General features: G+C 43.7%; 1 protein-coding gene across 1 annotated transcript in view; it reads right to left on the bottom strand.

Moving 5' to 3' along the window:
* The window catches only part of EBF1 (EBF transcription factor 1), a 479,517-nt gene that overhangs the window by 112,224 nt on the left and 340,259 nt on the right, over window positions 1-27,034 (bottom strand). Inside the window, exon 9 of the mRNA XM_030888673.2 lies at window positions 12,725-12,855. Coding sequence (XP_030744533.2) covers window positions 12,725-12,855 — 131 coding nt within the window. The remainder of the gene's footprint in view (window positions 1-12,724; window positions 12,856-27,034) is intronic.

The raw sequence follows: 27,034 nt of genomic DNA, 5'->3' as shown, positions 1-27,034 counted from the left end.
TGGATTGACACAGTGGCTCCAAGATTATGAGGATGGTGCAGGACTGGGGAGGGCTTTGCTCTGTTGTGTCTAGGGTCACTGTGAGTTGGAAGCAAGTCGGCCACACCTGACAAAAACCTACACCCTCAAAAGTCCTGGGAGCACAGTAGATATTAAAAATAAATACATACAATGATCAGTGAAAAACAAGCTGAGGGTGCTTTTCCAAAAACACAGAAAAGCCATTCCAAGTAAGCTTAATGCATATTTTCCAACAAATGGAACTACATGAAATGAATGCAATCTGAAGTTCCAAGCCACAGAGCCAAAAAAATGACTGGGATTACTAGAAAGCACATTAGTGATTTTTCATTACTAGCCTTAGGATTTAATATTTTAACCTTAATTACCTTCAACACTAAAAAAATTTTTTTAATTTTTTAAAGCCAAATCAAGCAAAGACTTAAAGAGCAGGAGTAATAGGATTTTCTCCTCCAGAAAAACAATGAGCACAGTGACTAGAGAAAGCCTAAAGCAGGCAGTGAGACAGTGGCTTTGAGATGCTGCCCATCCGAGGACCGTGAGTTCTAAGAGAGGGACCTATTCACTCTTTGTCATCCTTGGGTGCCTCAGTTTACTTGTCCCCCACTGCATCTGTTCCTATCTGCTCTGGGGGGTGCTTATAATCATATTAAATATGCCTCCTGTTTGGGCAGAGCTTCTCTGGGGACCCTAAAGCACTATCCAGATTAATTTTTTTAAATTTATGTATTAATAATTTTCACAGCATTCTCTCTCCTCCTCAATTAGGATAATAATATCCATCTCTTTTGAGATAGGCAGGGGGTGCTCAGTGATGGACATAAAGCAGACACTTAAATAAGGAAACTGTAACATAAAAGCATAATTAAAGCTTTGAAACCAAATTGACTGAGGGTGTTTAAAGAAATGCCACAGCGATGGCGACAAAAACAACATAATAAAGCAAACTTGTTTACCTTTCCCTTGCTCTGTAACTTGTGTCATGCATGGCATTAAAAAAATTTTTTTTCTGGGAGTTTTTAAAGGAAGCTGGAATTTAAAAAGTGGGTGTTCCTGGTACCCATGCTGACTGAGTCTCCATCGTGTATTTTGAGTTCCCTGAAGTGGGTACAATGTAAATCAGAGAATGTCAGCTTCTTGCTGCTGTGTTCTGTAAGCAGAGTTCTCTGGGTTTCGTAACACAAGATCCTTTTGTTCCCCCCAAATTACTTGTCTCTAAGGCAGTATGTGATTTCTCAGGGAACGTGAAAGAGAGCCAGCGCAGGCCAGTGTGGTTTCACAAGCATTCTGCTTTCCTATTGTTCTTTCACAAGAATAACTGAACCAATAGTTAGCAAAATATGTTGGGCTGCATGAATTTCAAACAATAAAATGTATGTTTGACTATCAGAGAAACTTTGGAATCTAACGTCTCAAGAACGGACGTAACTCGGCTGTTTCACTATATGAAAGTCCTCTTCCTGTACACATGGACATAGACAAAGACTGAGAGAAAGTAGAGTGCTGTGGACATATCTTCCTATTTATTGTCTGTGCCTCCCAACTAGAGCATAAGCCTCCAGATGACAGTCTAAACTTTACCTTTCTTGTTTTGACCATCTACTATGTCCCCTGTATTTACCAGTGTCTGGGGACTAGTACTGGGAGAAAGATGACGCTGTCTGTTCCCGTAAAGACTTACAGGAGCAGTTCCCATAAACCCTAAGGAGCAGTTCTACCCTCTCCTATAGGGTCACATTGTGAGTCGGAATGAACTTCACAGCAATGGATTTGGGTTTCTTAGGGACTAGTAGGAGCTCTGGTAGTGTAATAGTTTTGCATTGGGCTGCTAACTGCAAGGCTAACAACTCAAAACACCAACTGCTCTGTGGGAGGAAGAGTAGGCTTTCTACCCCCAAATAGGGTAATCCTCTCAGAAAGCCAATGGGATAATTCTACCCTGTTCTATAGGATCCTGATGAGTCACAATGGCCTTGGTGGTAGTGAGTTTTTGAGTTTTGAGTACCAGTAAAAATAATGTCTTCAAGGCAATCCCACTTGACTTGTGTTACAGTAGAACCATGATCCAGAGGATCTCACTAACTTAACTTTTGAAAACAGATCACCAGCTCTTTCTTCCAAGGCACCTCTGGACAGACTTGAATCCCCCAGCCTCTCAGCTGGCAGCAACCAATCACGTTCAACGTTTGTACCACTCAACATTCCAGGAAACTAGTAGGCACGCAGTTAATACCTGAGGAATAGTGAACCAATAAATGTCACTAGACTATTAACCACTACCAAGAATTAGGAAGAAGATTCTTTGAAGTCCTTTATGGATCTCAAAAAGGAAAGAAAGAATTGATACCAGGCCATTCGAAAATCTGGTTTTCCTTTGCTGCTACACAATACCTGTTCTGCTCATTAAGCACTTCTAAAAATGAACTGCCCAACTCTGGCCAGAAACTAACCAGGTCCCTAAATCAATGTAGTTAGCTGCACAAAACAAAATCACACAAAGATTGACTTTCAAAATAACGGATTTGGGGAGAAAAGCACTAACATCAATTCATTATACTTCAACTACCTTGGGTTTTGTGGGCTTAGGCATCTATTTATTTTGGGTCATTTAAAAAAAATAAGAACGTTCTCCAGCTCTCTTCCCAGGATGCAGATGGTGTGCCAATTGGGCCCCATTAAAGACTGGATCCCAACCTGACAGTCTGCGAGCTGAAAGAGTGCTGGTGAGCTCCCAAGGTTCAGGGTATTCCAGAAAGCGAAGATCAGCCTCTAGCACGGCCAGCCCTGTGGTTTTAAGCTGTACAACGCGGTCTTTCTCCACACTTGTTTTCCTAAATTCAGTCAAGAAGCAGCAACTCTCCCTGCTTGGGTCTCGTTTAGAGTCCTGAGTTGCTGTTGGTTGAGAGTGTAACACGCCCCTTCAAGAAGTGAGGGTCACAACACAAAGGACATCGATCAAAAGCTGAAGTCAAAATTCCTTGAATACTGTGCATTCCCACTGTGCTTGCTGGAAGTCTTTTGCGAATGCATTGCACCCATCTCGCAGTTTTCAACAGAATTCTTGAATAGAATTGTCAACTCTTAGCGAATGACTCAGGGGCACCGTCATTATGAACCATCATTAATGGGTTGCATGGTAATGCAGTTCTGCATCTGCTTTTCAGTTTTCTTCTTCCTGCACTAGACATTAGGCTGTCAGCTGTCACTTCTGCTGTCACTGGGATTGTTCCTAACAACCGCCTCCACTCCCTCCACTCCCAACTTGTCTCTAGTTTGCTCTTTCTAATTGGCTATGACCTGGAAATGGACAACATAGTTTGTTAAAAACAACTGTCTGGTTACCCCTGGGGGGGTTTGTTTTGTTTTTATCTGTTTTATTTTTGTGTCCTTTCGGTTCCATGCAGCTTGGAGAGCTGAATGGTTTTAGGACTCTCCTTTGAATAAATGAGGTATTACTCTATTAATATTAGATGGTTAAGAGATGACTCTGGAGTTTCATGGATTTTTGGTGTAAATTCTCAGCTTTGACATAACCAGCTGTGTGAATTTTGGCAAGTCACTTACCCTCTCTGGACTTTCGTTTTGCTATCTGGAATTAGAGGGGAAGGCTAGCTATCTAACAGGATTAAAGGACATACTAAGGGTTAAATAATGCCTGTAATTTGTATAAACCCTCCAAAAAGTTTTGGTTTTATGACTAAATATCCTTGATAGTATCAGCAGATATACATGGAGACATTTGTTGTACATACTTACTGCATAAGAAATTTATCTAAATATAAGCTATATACTAAGGCACACCTTAACAAATACTCAACTACAGTCTATCTGGTACTGACACTTTGAGGCATTATTAACTACAACAGCTACTCACGGAGTGTTTGTTTGAATGACTAAATGGAAAAAAAGAAGAAGGAAAGTCATTCAACAAGTTGTCATCAGTGCTTCTGACATGTTAGACACTGCTGGGGAACTAACGTGAACTTCACCTGGGTCACCACCCACAAGGGAGTTCTAAGACACAATAATTGAGGATATAAATTGTAAGGAATGTAATATGGTACAGGTAAAACAATATAGAAATTTAGACACAAGAGGAAATATTCTATGCCTGATGCTAGCAGGGAAGGGTTCTTGGAAAAGTTGGTATTTGAGCTGGATCTTAAAGGGCAGAAGTATAAGGGCACAAAAAAGTAGAGGGGAGCATTCTTGGAGGTGGAATGAGCAAGATAAGAGTGTGAGGCTAAAAAAAATCACTATAGACAAAAACCTCCCCAAAACCACTGCGATGGAATTGATTCCAACTCACAGTGACCCTCTCCAGGGTCTCTGAGACTGTACCTTAATGGACTCAGCTTCTCCTGGGGAGTGGTTGGTGGGTTTGAACTAGAGAATCTACCACCAGGGCCACCAGGGCTTTAGAAGCAGAAGGAACACCTAGCAATTCAACATGTCCAGAACCTATTAAATGTTTTGCCTCTGAGTCAGTTCTAACTCATAGAGACCCTACCGGACCAGGAGAACGGGCCCAGAGAGTTTCCATGATTGCAACCTTTATGGAAGTGCACTGCATCTTTTGGGCCTGCTGGTGAATTCAAACCTTTGGGTTAGCAGCTGAACCCTTAACCCCATGCCATCAGGGATGATAATGAACAGTGAACGATAATGTTGAAAAGAAAAAGCAGAGCCTGACGGTGGCATGTTTGAAGCCCACACAGAGGCATTGTGGTTTTAGGAAAGAGGAACCAATGAAAGTGTTCTGAGGGTCATCAGGGAACCATTTCAGCAATTAGCATTGAGTTCAAGTGTGACATAAATACTTGAGGACAACATTGCATCGATACCCATTTTCTTCAAGAAGTCACATGACTGCAGCCAGCTGTAAAGTCTGTCTTCCTATTAAAATTAGAAACACATCAGACGTCTATGGCTCCTACTATCAAGGAACAAACAAGTACCTCCTGAACGTATACTGTAAGCTAGCTGGAAAATGTCATCTTAACATCATTATTAACTATTTTGCAATTATCTTATCATTTATGAATAGTTGATGTTGCTAGGTGCTGTCGAGTCATTCCAACTCATAGCGACCTTATTTACAACCAATTGAAACACCGACTGGTCCTGCACCATCCTCACAATCGTTCCTAAGTTTGAGCCCCTTGCTGCAGCCACTGTGTCATCAAGGGTCTTTCTCTCTCTTGCTGCCCCTCTACTTTACCAGGCATGAGGCCCTTTTCCAGGGACCGGTCTCTCCCGATAACGCGTACAAATTATGTGTGCCAAAGTCTTGCCATCCTTGCCTCCAAAGAGCATTCTGTCTGTATTTCTTCCAAGACAGATGTGTTTATCCTTGGGGCAGTCCATGGTACTTTGCAAGATTCTTTGCTAACACCACAGTTGAAATGCACCAATTTTTCTTGCATCTTCCTTATTCGATGTCCAATTTTCATAGGCATATGAAGTGACTGAAAATGCTATGTCATGGATCTGGAATACCTTAGTTCTCAAAATAGCATCCTTGCTTTCAACACTTTAAAGTGGCTATCTATAGGATTTATTTCAGGGCCTTAGCCATAAAAAAATGAAAATGTAGACTAAAACCTTTTCAGAAAAAAAAATTGTTATAGTGGATAATGAAGGTTAATGAACAATTAGAACGTTTTATCTATGTATAGATATATTTTAATAGCTGGATTTTTTCTAAATGATTTTCCATAAATTAAATGTAGGGTTAGAAGATGCTTTACAAAATCCTATTCAACAGTTTAATACAGTAGATGCTGACTGCTCCTTTTAACCTTTACAACTAAAGCTTGTAATTTTACAGTAAGCATTTTCCACATATGAGGTGGGGGAAAAAGTGCAAGATCCCTGATGGCACTGCAGAAGAAGTGTTTAGCTGCTAACCCAAAGGTCAGCGGTTTCACCTCGCAAGCTTCTCCACGGGGGACAGATGAGTCTATCTACTCCTGTAAACATTTACAGCTCCCAAAAGCCTATTTGTGTCGATGTGAGTTTGAATCAACATGAGGGTAGTGGGGTTTTGCTTATATGTTTGTTTGCTGTTTTGTTAATAGGAAGAGGTTAAATATAGCCTTTGCAACTGATATATTTCAGAAAAATATGCATTCTTTTAAATTTCTCTTAAAAGCATAATCATTTTTTTACTGAATTTACAAATGCAAGCCTAAAGACCTGCAAATTATTTATAGATTGCCTTTCAGATTGCCAACGGATTTTGGAGGTAATGAACCCTTTCTATCTTTCTTGGGTTTCCTTTCCGCTAGTGGAATTGCACCTGGTGTCCAATGTAGTCCAGAGAACAGTGAGGAGAAGTAGTGATGCCATGTGATACAAAGCGTAGAAAGTTTGTTGAGAGACAACAGGAGCATCAGGAGATGACAGAAAACTGAACTGGGGCTCTGGCCTGGGTGTCAGGAGCCCTGGGCTATAATCCCAGCCCTAGGTAGCTAAGGTGCTCCCTCGACATGGCGCTTGAACTCTCTGGAGCCTCTTTTTGCTTCACTGACAAAATCAGAGTTGTACTTGATGACTGGAATGGTTCCTCCGTGCCCTTGATGCTGTCACTCAGTGTGCTTCAGTACAGACTGAGGCCTGGCAGGAAGGCAGGCCTGGGCCACGTCCAGTGAGACACACGCCTGAGTGTCAGCCATTCATTCTTACAATCACAGAGGAGCAAATACTGTTTCTTGACAGCCATTGCTCTCAGCTTCCCCGGGCAACTGAGAATGGAAACTCGAGACAGATTGGAAAAGTTAAAAAAGGAAAGAAATGGACAACTATTGAAGACCTGGTTGTATACTTTTGAGATATAAGTAGCAAAGGTGCTTCTCAGTCCCCGAAAGTGCCAGTGGCCCAACTCAATGGCCCCACAGCTCTCCTTCAGCAGCTTCTTTGCTGAAGAAAGCAGTCATCTGAGGATAAGAACAGGGGGACTTCCTGCTCAGGACTAACTGGCTAACATAGCCATGTCCTTCGGCTCCTCTTCTCTGGACTAATCGGTCCAGACTATCCTTAAGTACAGCTGTTCTACAAAACCAAATGGCTGAGACCAAATGCAATGTGTCAGAGAAACTCTGTTCAAAGCCTGTGACGTGCCTTGTTGGAATGATCACTCTGCGAACAGTTCTGATAGTTGGTCTCACATTCGTCTCAACTCAGTCACATCATAATCTAATCTTATCATTGTGTTTCATTAACATGAAATCCAAATATGCTCTGGCCTTCACCAAACAATCTTCTTAAAAGGCAGTCCATGAACACAAAGCCTCATGGCCCAAATGGCCTTCCCAGCACTGATAGCCCCTGACCACCTCGGCAAAGTCCAGTTGAATTCACTTGACTCAACATTTCCCAAGCTTGGCTGGAAAAACCACCCTCTCTAATCTCTCATGGGGTATCAATACCTCAGCGAACTGGTATCCCACTGAACTATCTGGAAGCTGAATTAGAGCAACATTGTGGTAGAAGTCTCGGATTTATATACGATAACACAATCGGAAGGCATAGGATTAAAACTATTGACTGAAGACATATCGATAGTGAGATCCAATTTTGTACCTAATTAAATTGGTGTGATGCAGTTTACAGAATCCTATTGCAAACAAACATGATATGTGTGTATCCCTAGTGTGTTCTAGAAGACAAAGAACAATAGTAGAAGAAAAGAAGCTACTTCTCACTGAGCATCGCTCTGTCCTTATTTAGGGGGCTTCCCAGGGGACTAAACTCTAGATGAAAGGAATGCTTAAAATTGTAGCACAGACTAAATAGAAAATATTTAGTCTAAACTTCGCGTTTTCAGATGGGGAAACTAAGGCCAAAAGACCAGCACTGACTAAAATCTAAAACACATGAATGAGCAGTAGAAGAGCTGGAATTAACATCCAGATCTCCAAGCCTACCATCGCTCCATGCAACTGGTATCTTTGATTAGCACACCGTCCAGAGTTTTCGCTACCTCTTGATTCCTACAAATTCTACTGTAATGTTTCCCTGACGGGCAGTTTGAATGCCTTAACCAAGATGAATAATCACAGATTAGTCACGGACTAAACAAAAAGTTCATTGAAATCTACAATGTTTCACCCAGAGATAACTACATGTACCTTAGTTGTTTTCCCTTACATGCACAATCTATATCTGACTATAGCGCTCTCCCTACCATCTAGAATCTCGCTTGACTTCTGTACCATGCATTTAATGCTAGATTATATAAACATATAACTTTCTATTTTGTTTCATAGAATCAAATTGTCTTTCAAATAAAACGTCAGATCCCACAAGACCAAATTTTTCTTAATAGTCCCACAGTACCCATGGCAGTGCTATACACCCAGCAGGCAAGCCAACCAATATTCATTGTTGAAAATTAAAGGAATTCAGAAGGTGATATTAAAATAAATATTAACGCTGCAAACCCTGAGCAGGAACACCACCTTGCTCTAAATCACATATTGGTGAAAAATTAAGAACAATCAAGGGACATCTGGTGATGAAAGAAAGTATCCCCCATGAAAGAATCACACACAAATCTTGATGGTTTTCCTGAACTCGTCTATCAAACACTACAAGGGTTTGGGGGAACCTATTGGAGTAAGGCTGGGTAAAAAGCACACAAGTATCCATCAGAAATTTAATTTCTAAAATGTGCCAAAGGAGAAGGGATGAGCAACCATGAAGGAAATGTAACAAAGGCCATTCTCCAGAAGGCCATGTGGCTCACCCTGAACTCGGGCGCTCACAGGAGGCAGCCCTGGGTTGGGAGGAATAGAGGGCCACCTTTCTTTTTCCCAACCCTCAGGGGGCAATCAGGGAGCTAAACTGAACTACTCATTTGCAAAAGATTGGATTGGTAGGAGAAGAGCACAGATGAGAGTAAATTAAGCCAGCCCTGCTTTCTCTGGCTCTTTTAAAAATTCTTTAGCTAAAAAAAGACTCCAAATAATAGCATCAGCTGCTGATCTAAAGTGCTATCTGCTTGTCCTCACCCACCAGTCTGCTGGCCGGGTGCTTTGGGCAATGGAGAGGAGATCAAAGTCTACTTAGAGTTAGAAAGCACTGGGTCTTAGAGATGACATAACCTCAAGAGATCATGTGACCCAGGGCCAATGGTTTTGGTTGCATAGGGGTCCCACTCTAGAGATGAGGCCCAGAAAAATGAACTGTCTTGCCCAAGGTCATTTATGCAGACAAAGGGAGAGGGTGTCTTCCTCCCCAGCATAAGACATGTCCGCTTTACTTCATAAGGGTAAATTCTCTCTAGATGTCAGTGGTTTCAACCACAAACATACACACCCCAAAAATGAAGGGATCACACTCAACTCTCCACGTGCCAAGTGCCCCTTGCTGTGGGCACTGCTATCACAACAGCGATGAAGTAACACCCAAGGGTAGAAATCTTGGCATGGGCTAACTCATAGAATTTAACCCAAGGAGCAATGGACAGGGATTGTCCAGGTTCAAATCCGATCTTCACCACTTGACAATGGAACCTCACCCAGCCTCAATTAATTTCTCTTCAACAAATGAAAACAACTCATAGACTTGCAAGGAATGCACCAAAGTCCGCCCAAAGCTTTTGCAAAGTATCCAAGGAATGCTAGCTCATATTGGTCATATTCTGCTTTTTCTATAGTCTTTTTCCATAGCCATCAGCTCTAGTATATTTATAGCATTGGATACTATCATATATTCATATATAGAAGTTCTGGTTCTATCCAACACAAGCCTTGAGAACTGGCATTAAACTTAGTTAATGGTGTTCACACCTATGGAGATAAAAGGCACTTGTGTGATTTTCATAGTTACCCCATAGGGGAGGGTAGAACTGGCCCTGTGAGGTTCCAAGACTGTAAACTCTGGACAGGAGTGGAGAAAACCCTTTCTCCAAAGGAACAGCTGGTGGTTTCGAACTGCTGCCCTTGCAGTTAGCAGCCCAATGCATAACCATTACATCACCAGAGCTCCTGAGAAACACAAACTACCACGTCACTCAATGGCGTTGACTTTGATTTTGATTTTGTGTGATTTTATTTGATTAAAAACCAAGCACATTTTAAATACTACCATTGCTATTACTAGTACTTCTACAACTGTACTCAATGGATCTTTTCTCTCTCTCTTTTCCTTTGTAGCTTTTCTTCTCTCTTTCATGAGTCTAATGGTTCTCTTATTAAGTGCTGGGTGGTGGATACAGTTACAGACATGATCGATTGCAAAGCAAAAGACTGGAGGTTTGCACCTACCAAGAAGTGACTTGAAAGAAAGACCTGGAAATCTTGTTCTTAAAAATAAGCCATTAATAATCCTATGCAGCACAGTTCTACTCTGACACTCATGGAGGTATCATGATTCAGAGCTGACTCCATGAAAACTTATTCCCATGAAAAGGTGAGAAAGGGACACTGAGAGGAAACAGGGGTATCTTGATTAACAACAAGGCAGAGGTGCACAGGAATCATTTCCTAATGCATCAGGTGCTTATTCAATGCCCAAGGCAGTCTACTTGGACTAAGACATGCACAGGGTTTCAATGGACTGTTCAGACCGGGCCATACTTCCAAATCACCATCTGAACCCCACTGCTTGAGCGCATACTTTGAGTGCAGTGAAAGGAAGCAAGAAATCAATGTCATATCCTTGTTATTCCTGTTCCCAACTTCCATGCAAACCAACAGGAGGAGGTATAGAAAATGATGCAGATTCAGTCCACAAGACCTGGCTGGGGCTCTCAGTGTGGGGATAGCTGTCACACGTGTAGACAAGTAGCAGGGATGAAGACACCAAGGTGGCAACAAAATGTGCCATGGATGCGATGCTTCTAATTCACAGCTCAGTGGTTCCAATAAAGAATGGGCTGCAGTTGGCAAGGGGCACTCTGGCCTATCTCTCGTGCCTGGATTGTTCCAACTTGGACAAAAAAGTAGGTGGATGGCCAGATATGCCCATCTCAGATTCAGCTTTACAAGAGCTTTGATTCTCTGGCCAAGTGCACATCGCTCGTTGGCTTGCCTGGGCAAAACAAAGGCAGAAGCAACACATGTTGGCAAGGGCCTTGTCTGAGTGGTTATTGGCAGGGAGAAGTGCACAAGAATGGCTTACACAAATGGACAGGCTCTACTTGGGAAGGATAAACAGATCCAACTATCACAGGCTTAGCTCTCTGCTCATCTCTGTGGCCTCTGGAAGGAGAGAATGCAAAGAAAATGTCTAGAAGGGTGCCACAGTGGCACCATAGGAGGATAGCCAGAAATGGAAGTAGACAACCTGTGTGAAGCGCCATTCCTGCTACTGACCTCCTTGAGTGGCTCCACACATACCCTTTAAAAGCTGTAAGCTCTGCGCAGCTGCAAGCTGCCGATGCAATCCCACACCTCTAACCCCGCGTTTCCTCATGAAGGAAAGAAACATGCTCCAGGGGTCAATGACACTCAATGTGGGAAATCTGGGTTCAGCTGGTGACCAACGCATCTCATGTGCAGCCACCACTTATCTGTCAGTGAAGGCTTGCAGTCGCTCTGATGCTGAAGAGGTTTCAATAGCACTTCCAGACCAACATGGACTAGGAACAACACCCTGATAATCTACTTCCAAGTACCCGCCAGTGAAAATCCTCTGGATCCTAACAGTCTGGTCTGAAGCTTATCATGAGGTAATGCCGCACTAGAAGGCATGTTGTTCCATTGTGCATGCGGGCACATGAGTTGGGTACCAACTTAACCTCAGCTAACAGCAATAACAAGAGGATAAATTGACCTCATCAGGTTGAGAGAAAATTCATGTAATCTATATCAGGAGTTCAGCATAGAGCCTAGATAGAGTATAAGTGTTCAATAAAGTTTAGCAAGTAATAACAACTTCTTGCAGATCATTTGGGATGAATACGCTCTAGGGGCTTTGTAGCCCAACCATTGTGCTTGATTCTAAACTCTGGTCAGATGGGGGGGGGGGTGCCTTTGGGCATACTGGCTGAGAAGGCTAGGCTCACAATTTAGAAGCATCTCAAGGTTGCATTGTCATCTATATCATGCTGGTGTTGGTTTGAGGAGCTGGAGCTCATGCTGGTTCCTGACAGACAAGTCAACTGGCAAGGTAAAAGAAGGATCGCAGTGCTTGGAAGAGAAGACACAATTGCCCTAACTTTTATAGGGTTGCAGTAGCATGCTGACATGCTGGAGAGCTGTGATACTCTAAGGTTGGGGACAGCCCTGGGTTCTTCCAGGCAAAGCAGTCACTCTCTGATGAAGAGTCATTGAGTATGCTGAACGCCACCCACACCTGATTATTTTTGGCAATTAATTGGTGCTCCTTGAGGACCTGGCACCATCTACACAGCGTGCATGTCTACACACCTTGGTCCAGTTTACTCGACTTTGCAACCCAATTCCAGTCCCCAGAACTCAACAGAACCCTCACACCATGGCAAGCCCCAGAGGAAAACTTACAGGACAGAAGTTTCCACACTGTGTATGAGGCAGGGGATGGAAGTCATCCCAGTAGAAGGCACTGCTACCTGGTAAGTGCCACCTATCGTTCTCAGTGCCCCAGAGTTCTGTAGCCTGGGGCAGGCCCACCCAGAGTGACACCACTAGATTCCACACACTATTAGAAATTCAAGTGTAGACAGTACCCTCAAGTAGACCAAGCTATTAGATATTAATGTTCAGACAACACCTACCTCACTCCAGACCAGCATGGTACCGAATATGACCTGTAACCCATCAAAGAAATTGTCCCCTATGATGATCACAGTCGCGCCTCCCGTCGTCCATCCTTCACTCGGGCTGATGGCTTTGATACAGGGAGTAGCTGCTTTTCCACACACATGAAAAAGAGAAGGAGTGTGCTGTTAGAACCAAACTTTAATGATGGGAGACTTGAGAAAGAAAAAAAATCTTTTATCTTTCCCACTAGCAGAAAACCCCTCAAGAGCTCAGCATTCCCTAGCTACAGTGGGACCTGAAAAATGATGGGTGAGATTTCACTTGGAAAACCATTCTTTTCATAGTTCCTCTTAAAAACGCATCTACAGCCCCCACCCCAAATCTTCATCGCATTGGGAATCTTGTGAGAAAAACACAGAAATTAATTTAAATTTATGGAAGACAAGAGGTTTTTTGTTTGTTTGTTTGTTTGTTGTTTTTTTGGCTTTTTATGGGTGAAGTTTTGGAACTGCTGGAAACCTTATATACTCGTATTTGCTTCCAAAAGATGTCTCCTGAAACGAAAATGCATCCATTTTAGATAAACATTTCTACTCAGTGAAAAGTTAAGGGAGAGGAGGCGGGGCAGGAAGTGAGGCTCCACGCCTTCGATCTAGCACGTGGACAGAGCAGCATCCTCTGAAGCTGGTCCAATCCCTGTCTAGAACCCCATTTTACTGATGCAAGGAGAGCTGGTCCCTGGGGCTGAATTGTATCACCAAATTGCTGAGTCAGAGCTGATCACAGAGAGGCCACAAGTCCTTTGCTTTGTGGTCTCCCCTGAGCTTTAAACCCCAACACTGACTTCTTCAAAATGTCATCTGTCTTCTTTCCCCATTATAAATGGCCCTCAGAGCTGGGAAGTGTTTGTAAAGACTGTGACCAGAGGTGGCTTGCGCAGTTCAGCCTGGAGTACTGTCAACAGGATGGCCAGGACATAAATGGAACTGTGGAATCTGTCTTTGAAATCTTCCCGAGGACACCTTGAAGGTGCCACCGAGGAATTTAAGCTCCACGCCGTCACGCTGCTGTTCTCGGGTCACCGTGATGGCGAGCAGCGAATCGGCTGTGAAAGGAAGGGAGCTACTGGCAAGGAAAGAAGACTGGACCCTCCTCTCTCATAACAAGTTTATTATGGAGAATGCAAGTAGCCAAGCCACTGAGAGGACCGGTTATTTGGAGGGAGACCTGGCAAAACATTATTGTACTTTGTCAAATTTGGCAATGGGTCATGCTCTAACTTTTGCAAAACAAAAAGAAACTGTTAAGCCCAGCCCAGTGGGACCATTGCTCATGTGCTGCCACACAAACAAGTAGAATGGGTTTTGATTCAAAGGAATCTTATAAACTTGCACAGAGAAATTTGGAAATATCCAAACTAAACATTTCGTGCTGGCTGAACTCAGAGCGACACATGTGCAATGAAAACTGATGGCTCACATGCCTATGGCCCCTCACAGCCAGCGCATTCTCTCAAAAGCAAAGTCATTAATATAAAATTGTTTCTAAACATGTAAATGGCCCCGGATCTGCACAATTCCTATCCAATTTCTAACAGGCTTAAATGTTGCCACCGATATTTCAAAGAACTGAGACATTTTCTTTCACAAACTTTTCCTTTAAAAGTAAAATTGCTTGCGTGCAGTATAGCACTGATGAAACACATGTGCTCCCCGCACCCCACGACCATGACCCAGTTCTACCTTACAAATCCAGCTAGACCGGAGAACACACATTGGTACAGAGAAGAGCTCTCCACACATGGAATTCAGGACAGATAAAACCCTCAGGAACAGTAGTGAGAGTTGGTGGGGGCAGGTGGGGGCAGGTGGGGAGGAAGGGAGAACCCATCACAAGGTTGGATATATATAGTCCATCCCCCAGGAGGACGAATAACAGAAATGTGAGTCGAGGGAGACCACAGTGTAAGACATGAAGTAACGTCAATAATATATAATTGATCAAGGATCCACAAGGGTGGGAGGGTAGGAGACAGAGGGGGCGAAAAATGAGCTGATACCGAAGGCTCAAGTAGAAAGAAATTGTTTTGGTAAATATTAATTGCAACATATGTACAAGTGTGCTTAAGACAACTGAATGATGGATTATCATAAGATTTGGAAGAGGTCCCCAATAAAATGATTAATAAAAACACACAAAAAAAATTTTAAGTAAAAATCCTTAAATACACCCAAACCAACGGCAGATGGTGATAAACAATTTCAAGCAATCTAAAAGAGAAATAAATGATAATACTGAGTCTGATATTTTTCAAATATAAGTTCTTTGAAAACGTTTTAGATAATGTTCCAAAATCCTAATCCTTAATTTCTAACTCAGAAGACCTGCTCCCTACAGCAGAATAGACAAGGTATGTGCTTGGGTCCTTCTGCGAAGGAAGGCGCATTGGCTTCAGTGAATTGGTCCTGCTGATGGCCAAGTACAGATGGTGATGATGTCACTAAACTCCATGACCTGATGGTTTCGACCTGCATTACGCATGTTAGCATTAGGATGTCTTTCCGGGTTTTTTATTTTAATTTTTGATCACACATGCATATTTCTTAAATCAAATGTAGTCTGCCCTAGACTTTCCCACTGCTGCTCGAAGGAACGTAGAAGGGCGTGTTGCTATGGCTTGGAATGACTCGCCTACCACACAGACATTATAATAGCAGGGTCAAGGCCTGCGGGTTTCAACTTGACCCCTGCCTTCCCCCTCTTCTCTATTTATTATGTGTGGTCTATAGAAAGCACATTAGAGAGAGAAAAAGAGAGTTTCAAACCCCTAATTTTCAAATTTGGTGACTATCCACTAGTCACAGGAAAGAGGGCACCAACCTTCCAGACAACATGTCAAGCTATCTTCCTAGTCTTTTAGAGAAGAAAAGTCTTGAAGGGAACATTCCAAAAACAGGATGACACACTTCTCAGCCCACCCTGTCTCTAGACTCGAGGGTATCTTCTATCCCTCCGTAAGGCCTGCCAGTCACTCTTAGAACAGGTAAGCCATGCAGCCTTCCCAAATGTTAGACCTGAAAGGGCTTTAAAGGGCACCTATGCATCTGTGAGAGGACTTTCTGTGCCACTTCCTACTGGGAAGTTTGAAGATGATGTTCAGGACAAGCTAGAAATGAATACAGTCATTAATGCTCAGGATAGGGGAAGCAATGGGGAATCATGTAAATGCTGGTGCATTGAATGGCACAGAACCATCTCTGGACAAGCAGATGCTACTGAGCTTGGGAAGGGTCATCCCCCACAAATGATGACCAAGTGTGCTCTGAGTCCCTGAACTGTCAGAAGGAGCTAGGAACCCAGATTTGGGGGTAAAATTTCCTAATTATAATTATCATTTTTCTTTTCTTTATTTATTTATAAAATAGTTGAATTGATACTTCGTCCACATATCATGCAATTCAATAGTTCAACCATATCAAGAAGAGTTGTACAATCTTTGCCACAATCAATTTTAGAACACTTTCTTTCCCAAAAATTTCCTAATTTTTTAGATGTTGGCAACTAACGCAATGCTTTTTAAAATAACGTGTTGTTTAAACAAAATATTCATAAATGGATTCAACTCGGAGGCTGCTGTTTTACAGCATGACCCTAGAGTTCCAAGCAAACTTGTTGGGCAAAAAGCCGAACAGGAAATCGTTACAAAAATGCCCCAAGTCACAAATTTTAAAACATTTACTCCAGTCATGACAGCAAAGCATTAGCTAGAGCCAAGGTGTTCTCCACTTGCCCCCAGGAGAGGAGTGGCCTCAGAAATGCCACTACCGCCACTCTATAGAATATAAGGAGTATCATTAGAATGAAAGAGAAAACACTTTGACATGGAAAGATGTCAAGAATATATTAGCAGGTGATAAAAAGCAATGTGTAAGCTAATTAAAAGTGTGATCCTATTCGTTTTAAAGGTAAGATCTATGAGCCTCTGTGTACTGGAGGGGAGATGTGCGCGTGGAGTTGGGTGTGAACAGACAGGGGTCTGGATGAAGGTACCCCAGCTCTCCTCAGGCGTTCCTCCGAAAAAAGGACTATGATTAGGGTGGGGCTGAGGGAGACGAGGGACTGATCTGTTGTATAGTGTATAGTTCATATTGTATTATCTATGTGATATATAAATGCTTTCAACAAGTACAGAGATTGCCTTCATAATAATAAAGATGTTATATTACAAGAATAAATTAAATAATAGCAGTGTCTTTATGTGTATAATTGATAACATGCACTGCCATCAACTTGATACTAACTCACAGTGATCTAATGTAAGGTTTTGACACTGTCCATCTTTACAAGATACGACAGTCTCATCTTTCTTGTGCAGATCGCCTGGTGGGTTTGAACTGTCAACCTTGCAGCTAACAGCCCAGCCCCGAGCCCACAGGGCAAAAGAAGCCCAGCTGAGCTAACAGACCCCTGAGCCTGTCCTTTTCTCTTCCTTTTGGGTAAGCTTGCTCTGTGGAAGCTCAGAACACATCCTCAAGGCAGAGACGTATTTTTTGGGTTTTGTGTGTGTTTTTCTTTCTCTCAGGATGCACAGAGAGATGCTATAGGAAGACAGGAAAATATTGCTTTTAATAGTTGCTGCAGATGGGTTCATGGGGATTTGAGAGTGAAAAGATTTACTGAAGAGTTCAATCCAGCCCAGGGATGTAATAATCAATACAATTCTATCTCTGAGAAAATATTTTGGAATGGGGGAAGCTGTGGTTGTATTAATATTCAAGATCACATTTACCAGCAAATCCTTGATTTCATTAATAAACAGACTCTCTTTCATCCATGAATTCCCCCACTCCAATTAGGACAGCAGACCAGTTGCTGGTTTTAAGCCTCATTTGAAACAAACAAACAAACAAAAGTATTTGGCGTTGCTCTTTTAATTTTTGGTGGGGAGCCCCTACTTTTTTTTTTTAATTCCAACCCCCACACCAGCCACCAAGGTAGAGGAGATTTTCTTTCCCTCAAACTATGACAATAACATGATTACCCTACCACAGTTTAGCATAATGGCTCTGAAATGTTCGTGGCACATTGCAGAGTTAAAGTGGAAATTATTAGGTAGCTCTTCTTTGTTATAATAATGATCACTCCACAAATAAAAGCTCTTCTCCCAAAGGTACTGCAAGGCACCAAATGCTAATTCTGAAGATTATGTGTGCGCTCTTATTAAATATCACTATGCCCTGCTTGTCTGCGGGCTTCTCTGCTCTGATTGTTTTATGAGTGCCATGTTAATGCCAGTCCCATCTTGCTAGCAGCAGGCACACATTTTAGCGTTTGTATGAGAGTTGATCAAAGGCCACGTGCTGGGGGAATTGCTGAGAAAACACGGACAAGCGATAAAAATCTAACAGATTAATTGGTTTAAATTTCATTTCAGGGTGTTGAACTTTGGCTCGGGACTCTAATACTACACCGTGAGTCAGGGCCTAATTACCAGATTTCCAATTTGCTTCTGAACAATGGTCATGGTGAGAAGAAAAAAGAGAGAAAAGGAAAAGGGGGGGGGGGGAATGGCTCAGCCTCTGGTGCACATTTAACAACTAATGCGCTGTGTGTAGACAGTGGCACTGGGGACACTGCTATCACCTGCTCTACACCCAGAGCATTTCTATTGCCTTCAAATCACCGCAGACGGTGGGAGAAATCGCAGGCGCCCTCAGCAGTTTAAAATTTTCTGATTTACAGAATCAATGTTACATGATTCAAGTGCCTGCACACTCACACGGGAAGTGTCGGGCTCTTTATGAGCAAGGTGAATTTATACGCTGGACTCGTGCCTCAGCCTCCAATAGAAGTGATCTATTTCATTGATAGAAAGCAAGGGCCAGGAGAGCCCTGTTTACCTCGGGGTTTATGGGTGGCCTTGGGAATAAGGGTTAATTGAGCTCAGAGGTGCCTGCCCATTGAGGTGAATTAGTGGTGTATGCAGCTATCAGGAGGGTCCTGGGGCTGCTCTTACTTTGCCTCTGCAATCCCTTTGTGTCGTGATCAATACCTCGCTTGTTTGGGGTTCCTGTACAGATGACCTGGGTCGGGTCAGCATTTATCATCCCGTGTTCCCCAAGTGAGGCCGCGGCAAAAGTTGATGGCCCTAATTAGAAGCTTAAGTAGAGATGCATTGTTTATTTGCTGTTGGTTTTTCTCTGTTCCTCTATTTGCATGAATGTTGTTGTTGATAGATGGCACTTAGTCACACAGACCTAAGGCAACCCCACAGTGTCACAGTTAGAACTGCCCCACGAGGTGTTCTTCACTGAGAAGTTACCATCTGCCCTGCCGTACAGGGTCACTGTGAGTCCGTGTCGCATCAACTGCAGTGAGCTTGGTGTGGTTGAATCTCCGGGTTCTTTCTTTCTTCTTTAGCTCCACTGGATGTGTTAGAACCACCAACCTTCAGGACCCTTGCTGGTGCAGGGCTTATACATTGGGCTGCTAACCACATGGTCTACAGTTCAAATCCACCCAGCATCTCCGCAGGAGAAAGATGAGCTTTTCTACTCAGGTAAAGAATCACAGTCTCTGAAGCCCACAGGGCAGTTCTCTCCTGGGCTCTTGGGTCGCTGTGCGTCAGATTCGACTTGATGGCGGTGAGTTCCGCCTGGGTTTGATTTTAGGTTAGTGGGTGAGTGCCAACCATCTGCCCCACCTATGGACCTATTTAAATTAAAAACTAATATGGACGTATTTAAATAAAGAAACTAGGGGAATGACACTGGATCCAGCCGGCAAGAAAAGCATACACTCTGAAATGCTTTAATTCCATTTTAATCTCAAGGCAAAATTTTGTGAACGTGGAAATCCAGGTCCTTTCCCATCTCCGTTATGCATAGTCCATGAAGAGACCTCAGCCCTCCTCCAGCACGCACTAGCCATTGCTCTCTCGCATGAGCATTTCTACAGAGCAGGTAACTGGCGTTTACAAGGGGCTGTCTAGGAGATATCATTGCCTCCTTTCACTGGCTCCAGAGTAAAGACAGAAAGGTGAAAGACGCTACACTGATGTTAATATTGGAAATGTGGTCATATTTGAAAATGAGCCAGGGTTCCAACGGTTCGAATTCCACGTCTCCCCCTGAGCGTGCCACTGAAGGAATTACGAAGCCCCAGGTTCTAGGAGGTGCCTCTCTCATTACACCTGATCGAAAGCATTCACGTTTGTTTTGTTATTTTACCATGTGCCAAGCACAGGATGCTCTCATCATGATGGTCAATCCCATATGAATCGGAGCTTGCTCGTTGACTAGAATACCTTCTCCTCTAAGCATCCAGATTACATAACTTGTTGTCAGACTTTCCTAGGAACTACTAATTCAGCTACTTGCTTGCACGGCCAACTAAATCTACTGAGTAGGTGGATTTGGCATGCATCCCTCCAAAGTAGAATGTATTTGTGAAGGATCTCATTTGCCTGGAATGAATATTAATGGGAAACTTTTCAGAAAGGAGGAGTTGACTTTAATGTTATTGTCCCAAATTTTTTAAGACTTGGCAGAAAATGTAGTGAAAGCCATGAGCTCAGCTCATTTCTACAGGATACATGTGACCTCATAAAGTCTCAGGCCCTTCTACCCTTTAACTGCTTGATTTTGATGAGAATGTGCTTGTGAGCAACCCTGTTCCAGAGACTAATGGGGACACCAAGTCCCCCCGGCCTGGACTCAGCCCACCAGCGCCTGCTTTCCTTGCTACATTGGAACAACTGCCTTTGCTGTGACTTTCCCAGTTGCTCACAGGGCAAACCTACATCCTTTGATCCTGATGATTAGCAGCTACTGAACACAAAGAAGGACAGAGGGTCTGTTGCTAGCCAGAAGATTGGCCTTCTACATTTTCACCGTGTACAGGGGGAATCTGTCCTTGGTTCACCCAACCTCCAAGTGGATGCCATCGAAACCAACAGCAGTGGTATTCCCTGGTCTCAATGTCAACCTGAGTTCGTGCACACTTCCCTATTAGAGGGCTGGCATGATGACAGATTCGTAATCAACTGAATGCATGAATGAATGAATGAATGAATGAGCTAATTAAGTTGTTAGACAATTTCATTATTCATGGTGGCTCTGGCTTTCACTTGAACAATTAGAGTTTTGTTTCTGCACTCCTTTATTGTCTGCTAAAACTGCTCTATGCATTTAAGCATTTTATTGGTGTATTAGGGTTTTTATTTCACTTCAGAGTTGGGAGCTGGGGAAGGGTAGGTGGTCATGGTGGTGTGTTTGTCATTTTAAAGAGAAATGTAACCCGTGATAGAGAGATTTCTCAACACCAGATGCAATTAAACCTATTAAATATTAATTGAAGATATAGAGAGTTTCCAGTGTGTTTCATCCTTTATTCCAAAGCAACTTTATTTGGCAAGAAAGCCTTTTGCTCTGACAATAGTAATGGCCCTCAGAGGAAAGGACAAGAGGAAAACTCCACAGTCACTGGGTGGAAATACCGACTGAAGGTGGATCTGCCCCAGGCCGCATTAATCTGGACATGTGCAGCGAGGTGTGCCCAAGTTACCTGCCATAGCATATATCTAACGAATGAGGCCAATCTGCTAATTGTATCTACTTCCTGGTCATTTTACAACGTCCTTATCTATTTTAAGGAGCTTTGGAGGTGCAGTGGTAAAGCACTCAGGTGCTCACTGAAAGGTTAGAGGTTCAAATACACCAGTAGCTTCACAGGACAAAGATGAGGCTATCTACTCCTGAAAAGATTTACAGTTGTGGAAATCCCATATGGGGTCACTTTGGTAGAATCGTCCCTATGGCAATGAATATAGGCTCAGTATAGAGCCCTGGTATGTGGAATCCTGCGGTTGTAGTGGTGATGTGTTCCGTTGTGAACCCAAAGATCAGCAGTTCAAAACTACCAGCAGCTCGGCAGCAGAAAGACAAGGTTTCTACTCAGCTTGGAAGTCCACAGGGGCAGTTCTATGCCAGCCTAATAAGGTCACTGAATTAGAATCGCCTCAATGAAAGTGAGTTTGAGTTTCATTTGTGGAACTCTCGTGATACTTTGAGATAAGTGTTGGGCTACTAACTGCAAAGTCAACAGTTCAAACCCACTCGCCACTCCCGACAAGCCACTCCACAGAATCAAGATGAGTCTATCTGTCTGGTAAACATTAACTCCAAGAAGCCATTCTTCTCTGTCCTATAGGGTCGCTATGAGGCAGAATCAACTCACAGGCACAGGCTTATTTTACTCTGAATTTGGAAAATCCTTCAACTACCAGTGGATATAGACCCTGAGCAAGGAAAGGGCAGAAATCCTGATTACACCAACAATCCAAAACATCCCCTCAGGAAAGCACTTTAGGATTTCGCAATCTGTCTGTCTGATATATTCTGTGCAGATTCAGTGCACAGGGAAGATGAACAATGTAGCAGGGGGAAATGTTGTCATCTTGCTATACCTGGAGCTTCTCAATTGCACTTGAAAGATTTGTTGAAGGTTTTTTTTTTTTAACTTAATGACACCCAACATAGCATCATTTCACATTATTCAAAAACTATTTATGAAATACACTGCGGAAGCACAGAATGTCAGAACTCAAGGAGGTGTGGAGGCACTATTTTGCACCTCTGATCTGCCAAATTCAAAATGAAGATATACAAAATATTAATCCCCGAGCAGCTCAAGGCAAATAGCACCCGCAGTAGTTTCTCTCCCCCCAGCTCCTATTGTTCTACAATTGCCAACCACTCTGTTGCAAAGTAATGGGGGGAAATTATCACAGAGGGTGGGGGAGTCCTCAGAATGAATTATTCATGGATACAATTGTGATATTTGTTGCAACAATAGTAAATTCACTTTCCTCTGATTATACAATAAGCAAATAACTCTTTTCTTCCTGCCAAAGAGAACTTTCATGCTCCAAAATTATTTTTAGCCCAATTTCCCTGGTTATCTGGTTGTAAGAAAAGTTCAAGAAATGAAAGTCAAACAAGAAGAAAAAAAAAAAGAAGAAGAAAGTGTGGTCCCCAAAATAGACCTCCCTGTATTATAAAAAGAGGAAACAATTTTCAGGTTGAAAACAACAATCACCACAACAGCATGTAACTGTTTCTTCAAGGAAAACTCACGTCTTTATTCACAAGTCATCTTCCTGGGTCTGAAAAATCAGAAAGTCAAATATGAGCAACTGCAGTGGAAAATCTGTGACGTTCATCTTGGCCGGAGTCGTGTTTTCAACAGGCCTTGAATAGGTGCGCCGGATTATCCAGATGGCCATACAGGAATCAGCCTGATAGGATTAAACCTTTATGCTGAACTCCGCTCCATCTGTTCACCGAGGTTTGCCTTTCCTTATCTGAATATGAATTTTCAGTCTCCTTGTGTCTGGGAGTGGGACTAAATTCAACATCTAAAATAGGGGAGCACCAGGACCCTTTAACCTGTCAGGCCTTCGTCTCAGTTCCTATCGACCTAGTCCTTTCGTAGAAAACCTTTCTTTCTTTTTCGCCAAGAAGAAATAGAAAAGCAGGGCGGTCCTACTTGTTGGGGTTGGTGGAGGGTTTTGTCTTATTCTTCCCTTTGAATTCTAGGACTCACTCAATCCACTGCTAGCACTGGAGTTTAGATTGATCTTTGCACACAAAGCAGGAAAAAAGTGAGCTACAGAATTCTCTCAGCAGACCTTGGACTGTAAGAGTCCAAGAGAGAAATAGCTAACCCTGAATGAGTGACAGATTTGAGCAGAAGAGATGGACTCTTCTGCGTGGCCCCTTCCTCGGCCTCCCCAGGGGATGGCCGTTAGCCATTCTGGGAAAACATCAGTTACATTAGCCATTTCCAGCATCTTCATTGGGTTTTCTATATATTTACGAATGATTTGAGGCAGGAGGATCTTAATTCAGAGTTTCATCTTAAAAGAAAGGGATGAAGTTTATTTTATCCTCTTCCCCATGTATCCATAGAAGTGATGTTACATTTTTATCAGCTGGGACAGTTGGCTCCAGGACCAAACGTTAGTTCCAGAACAGAGGCCTGTGAGTTGGAAATGGGCTGGAAGCTGCTGTATGGTTCTCGGGCTTCCAATGGTGAGACCAAGGAAAAGGAGAGTGTCTTTGTGGCACAATGATGAGCTGAAGGTTGGTGGTTCAAGCTCACCCAGTGGCACCTGGGGAAAAAAGACTCAGACACCGGCTTCCCGTCGGATCACGTCCTGCGGCCCCTGTAGGGTGCTGTTCTCCTCTGCGGCACGCGGGCTGCGGGGCGGTGGGCCTGACTCCATGGCCATGGGGTTAGGTCCTTCTGGCTTGCTGATGCATGACTGGGTGAAGGAGGTCAGAATCCGAAACGTCCCAGACAACAAACATGCAAATGAATGGATAAGTTGTATGAGAGAAGGATTTTTTTAATCCTATTCTGAGGCCCCTGAATGGCAGTAGGATCCTTGGAAATGCTCAGTAAGGCTTAGGACAGAAATCCCAAGAGGCAGCAGTCCTTGGAACCTCATCCTGTAGGACTTAGGGCCCCTGGAGTACTAGCAAGCATCCCTAAGTAGTGCAAAGGGTGAATGACCTTGACTACTAATCAAAGGGTTAGCCGCTAGACACCACCCAGGGGTGCCTTGGAAAAAAAGATCTGCTGATCTACAATCAAAACATCCGCTTTTGAAAATCCTATGGAGCAGGGTTCTACTTGGGCACAGTGGAGTGAGTCATCATGAATCACAATCCACTCGAGGGCAGCTGCCGCTGCTGCTGCTTCCGCTGCTGTGTACCAGTCTAGCGGGGCTGCCTCTGCTCTCCCAGCCCTCTCGGGAACACTGGCTTTCTGCTCTAAACTGTCATGGAAAACACATCAAGCCACTTATCAAGGAAGTTGGGCTTTTCATCACACAGCCATAATTATTGTAGTTAAGTAGTACCCTTATATGGACAATCAGTTGACAGGGAACAGCTTAAGACTATTTCGTTTTATTGCTAAAAGTGTGCATACAAACCCCTCGCAATCCATAGGCTTGTTGCTCCTTACATTGATGAGAACTCCAGGAGACACTGGGAGAGGAAGCCCACTCCCCAGTCTCTGGAACATGCTCATACACACAGCCCTAGTGCCTAGTCTCACGTTTCCCTGGAAATTCAATTCCTTTACTTAATTCTGCTCTACCCGATACAGCGGCCAAGTAGACACATGCAGCTATTTAGATTTTAATTAGTTAAAATAAAATAAATAGTAAAATTCATAATTGCTGGTCATATTCACCCTTCAGGTGCTCAGCAGTCACGTCTGACTAAAAGCTATCATATTGGACAATGCACAGACAGAGAAGATTTACATCATCACTGGAAGTTCTTTTTTTAAAATACTTTTATTGGGGGCTCTTACATCTCTTATCACAATCCATACGTTCAAGCACATGTGCACATATGCCACTATCATCATTTTCAAAGCATTCTCTTCCCACTTGAGCCCCTGATATCAGCTCCCCATTTCTCCCCCTTCCCTCCCCTGCCCACCCTCCCTCACAAACCCTTGATAAGTTATAGATTATTTTTTCCATATCTTACATCGTCCTCTATTGCCCCTCACCCACTTTTCCGTTATTCATCCCCCTGGGAGTGGAGTTCTAGGTTGATCCTTGTGATCAGTTCCACCTTTCTCCCCCTCACCCTCCCCTAATCCTCCTGGTATCTCTACTCTCCTTGTTGGCCCTGAGGGATTTATCTATCCTGGATTCCCTGGAAGTTCTAATGGGCAGTGTTGATGTTAAGGACCAAGTTTAAATGACTAAACTAAGCCTATAGATAAACGCTAATAGCTACCACCTACTGGAGGCCCCCCACAGACCAGCAACTGTCCTGGGCACACTCTAAATCCCTCTGAAAGGGATCCCAGAAGCAGATGTCCACAGAGCCTGGCAGGAAGCTCAGTGACTAAACTGGGCTGGTGTAACACAATGGGAATGGTGGGACTCTGGCTGCCTGGAAAGTCCCAGTTGCACCCCAGTGTCACCATTTGTGAACATGCGCCAACACTACCAGCTCCTCTGGTTGTAAAGGGAATGTGAAAAATCGAGGTTTTCATATAAAACGGATTTATTTGTAATTCTAAGCAATCAATATAGAGTAGGTCAGTTCTTAAGGTACCATGGGAAGCCAGCTCTAAGGCTAACTGAGAGTTGGACCCCATCCATAATCCACAGTGCTCCCCGCAGGTAAATCCTGGTCGGCCGAGAATCTGCTTCTGCAGATTGATTTCTGCAGCCCATGACCACCCTGCCGTTCGCTCATCCATCAACAAACAAACCACAGCCGCTGCCACGCTCCCTCGGGCTGGTTTTAAGGCTGTCCCCAGAACAACAGGAAAGTCCCGGCTAGGCTTCCGCTGCTGTGCAGAAGATGTTCTGGAAGCTAGCCCCCTGCCCTTGAAGGATTTCTTGGGTCAGGAGGGCAGATGGCAGAAATCGGGATTTTTTTAAGGCGTTTTGAATGCAAGCAGCATCTCAAAATCCACCTTGCCCAGCACACAGCAGTCCTGCACAACCTGGTGGCACGAACGGTCTGTGTCTGTCTCTCTCCACAACCCAGTCTGTGCCTGCTCGTGAACTCTGAGTATTGGGAGCCTTATCATCGGGAGCCAGTTTCCTCCCCTCCCTGACGCATTCAGGGAGGCTGCCATCCAGCGTTTGTCATAGCACAGATGTTTCCGTGGTGATGATCTGTGACGTCACAAGCACCCCCACACGAGGTGCAGAGGAGAGCAGGGACGCCGTTTCCTTTTAAGCTCCATGCTGGACTGACAGCGTCCTCAAAACTTCACTCTGAAGTTTGGGCTGTGCTCCCTGGACTGTGCACAGCTAAGTACCGCCCCCGCCCCCGTTGTTTAATACCGCCCCCGCCCCCGTTGTTTGTGATTGATCTGCACCTTGTGATTATGTGCACAATCAGTCCCCATACCCAAACCGATTAATCTGCCTCAGATACCTAGGCTTTCCAAAATGTTACTGCTGCGAAGCTCTTGGCCATTTCCCCTTAGCCTCCAGGATCGAGTCCACACTCCAGAGTCTGGCTTTTGAGCTCTCACTAACGGACACACGCTCCCTTCCCACGCTCATCCCCTCCTGCTGCCAGACTGCAGGCAGCGCTCAGCAGCATCTCAGAGCACTGGCTCCGGATCCAGCACCTGGGCTTGTGCCCCAGCCTCACGACTTAATGGTTTGGACAAATTACTTCACTTTTCTTAAGCTTCAATCTCCACCACGTTAGTTTGAGATAATACTTAGAGCAAGAAACCCCACCTTAGGAGGTGGTTGTAAGGTTTCA

The sequence above is a fragment of the Echinops telfairi genome, unplaced genomic scaffold (assembly GCF_000313985.2).
Source record: "Echinops telfairi isolate 266 unplaced genomic scaffold, ASM31398v2 ScPeMD7_7469;HRSCAF=8507_0, whole genome shotgun sequence".
Classification (NCBI taxonomy): domain Eukaryota; kingdom Metazoa; phylum Chordata; class Mammalia; order Afrosoricida; family Tenrecidae; genus Echinops; species Echinops telfairi.
Note: the sequence above shows the minus strand (reverse complement) of the source record. Positions and strands in the feature narration are given on the sequence as shown.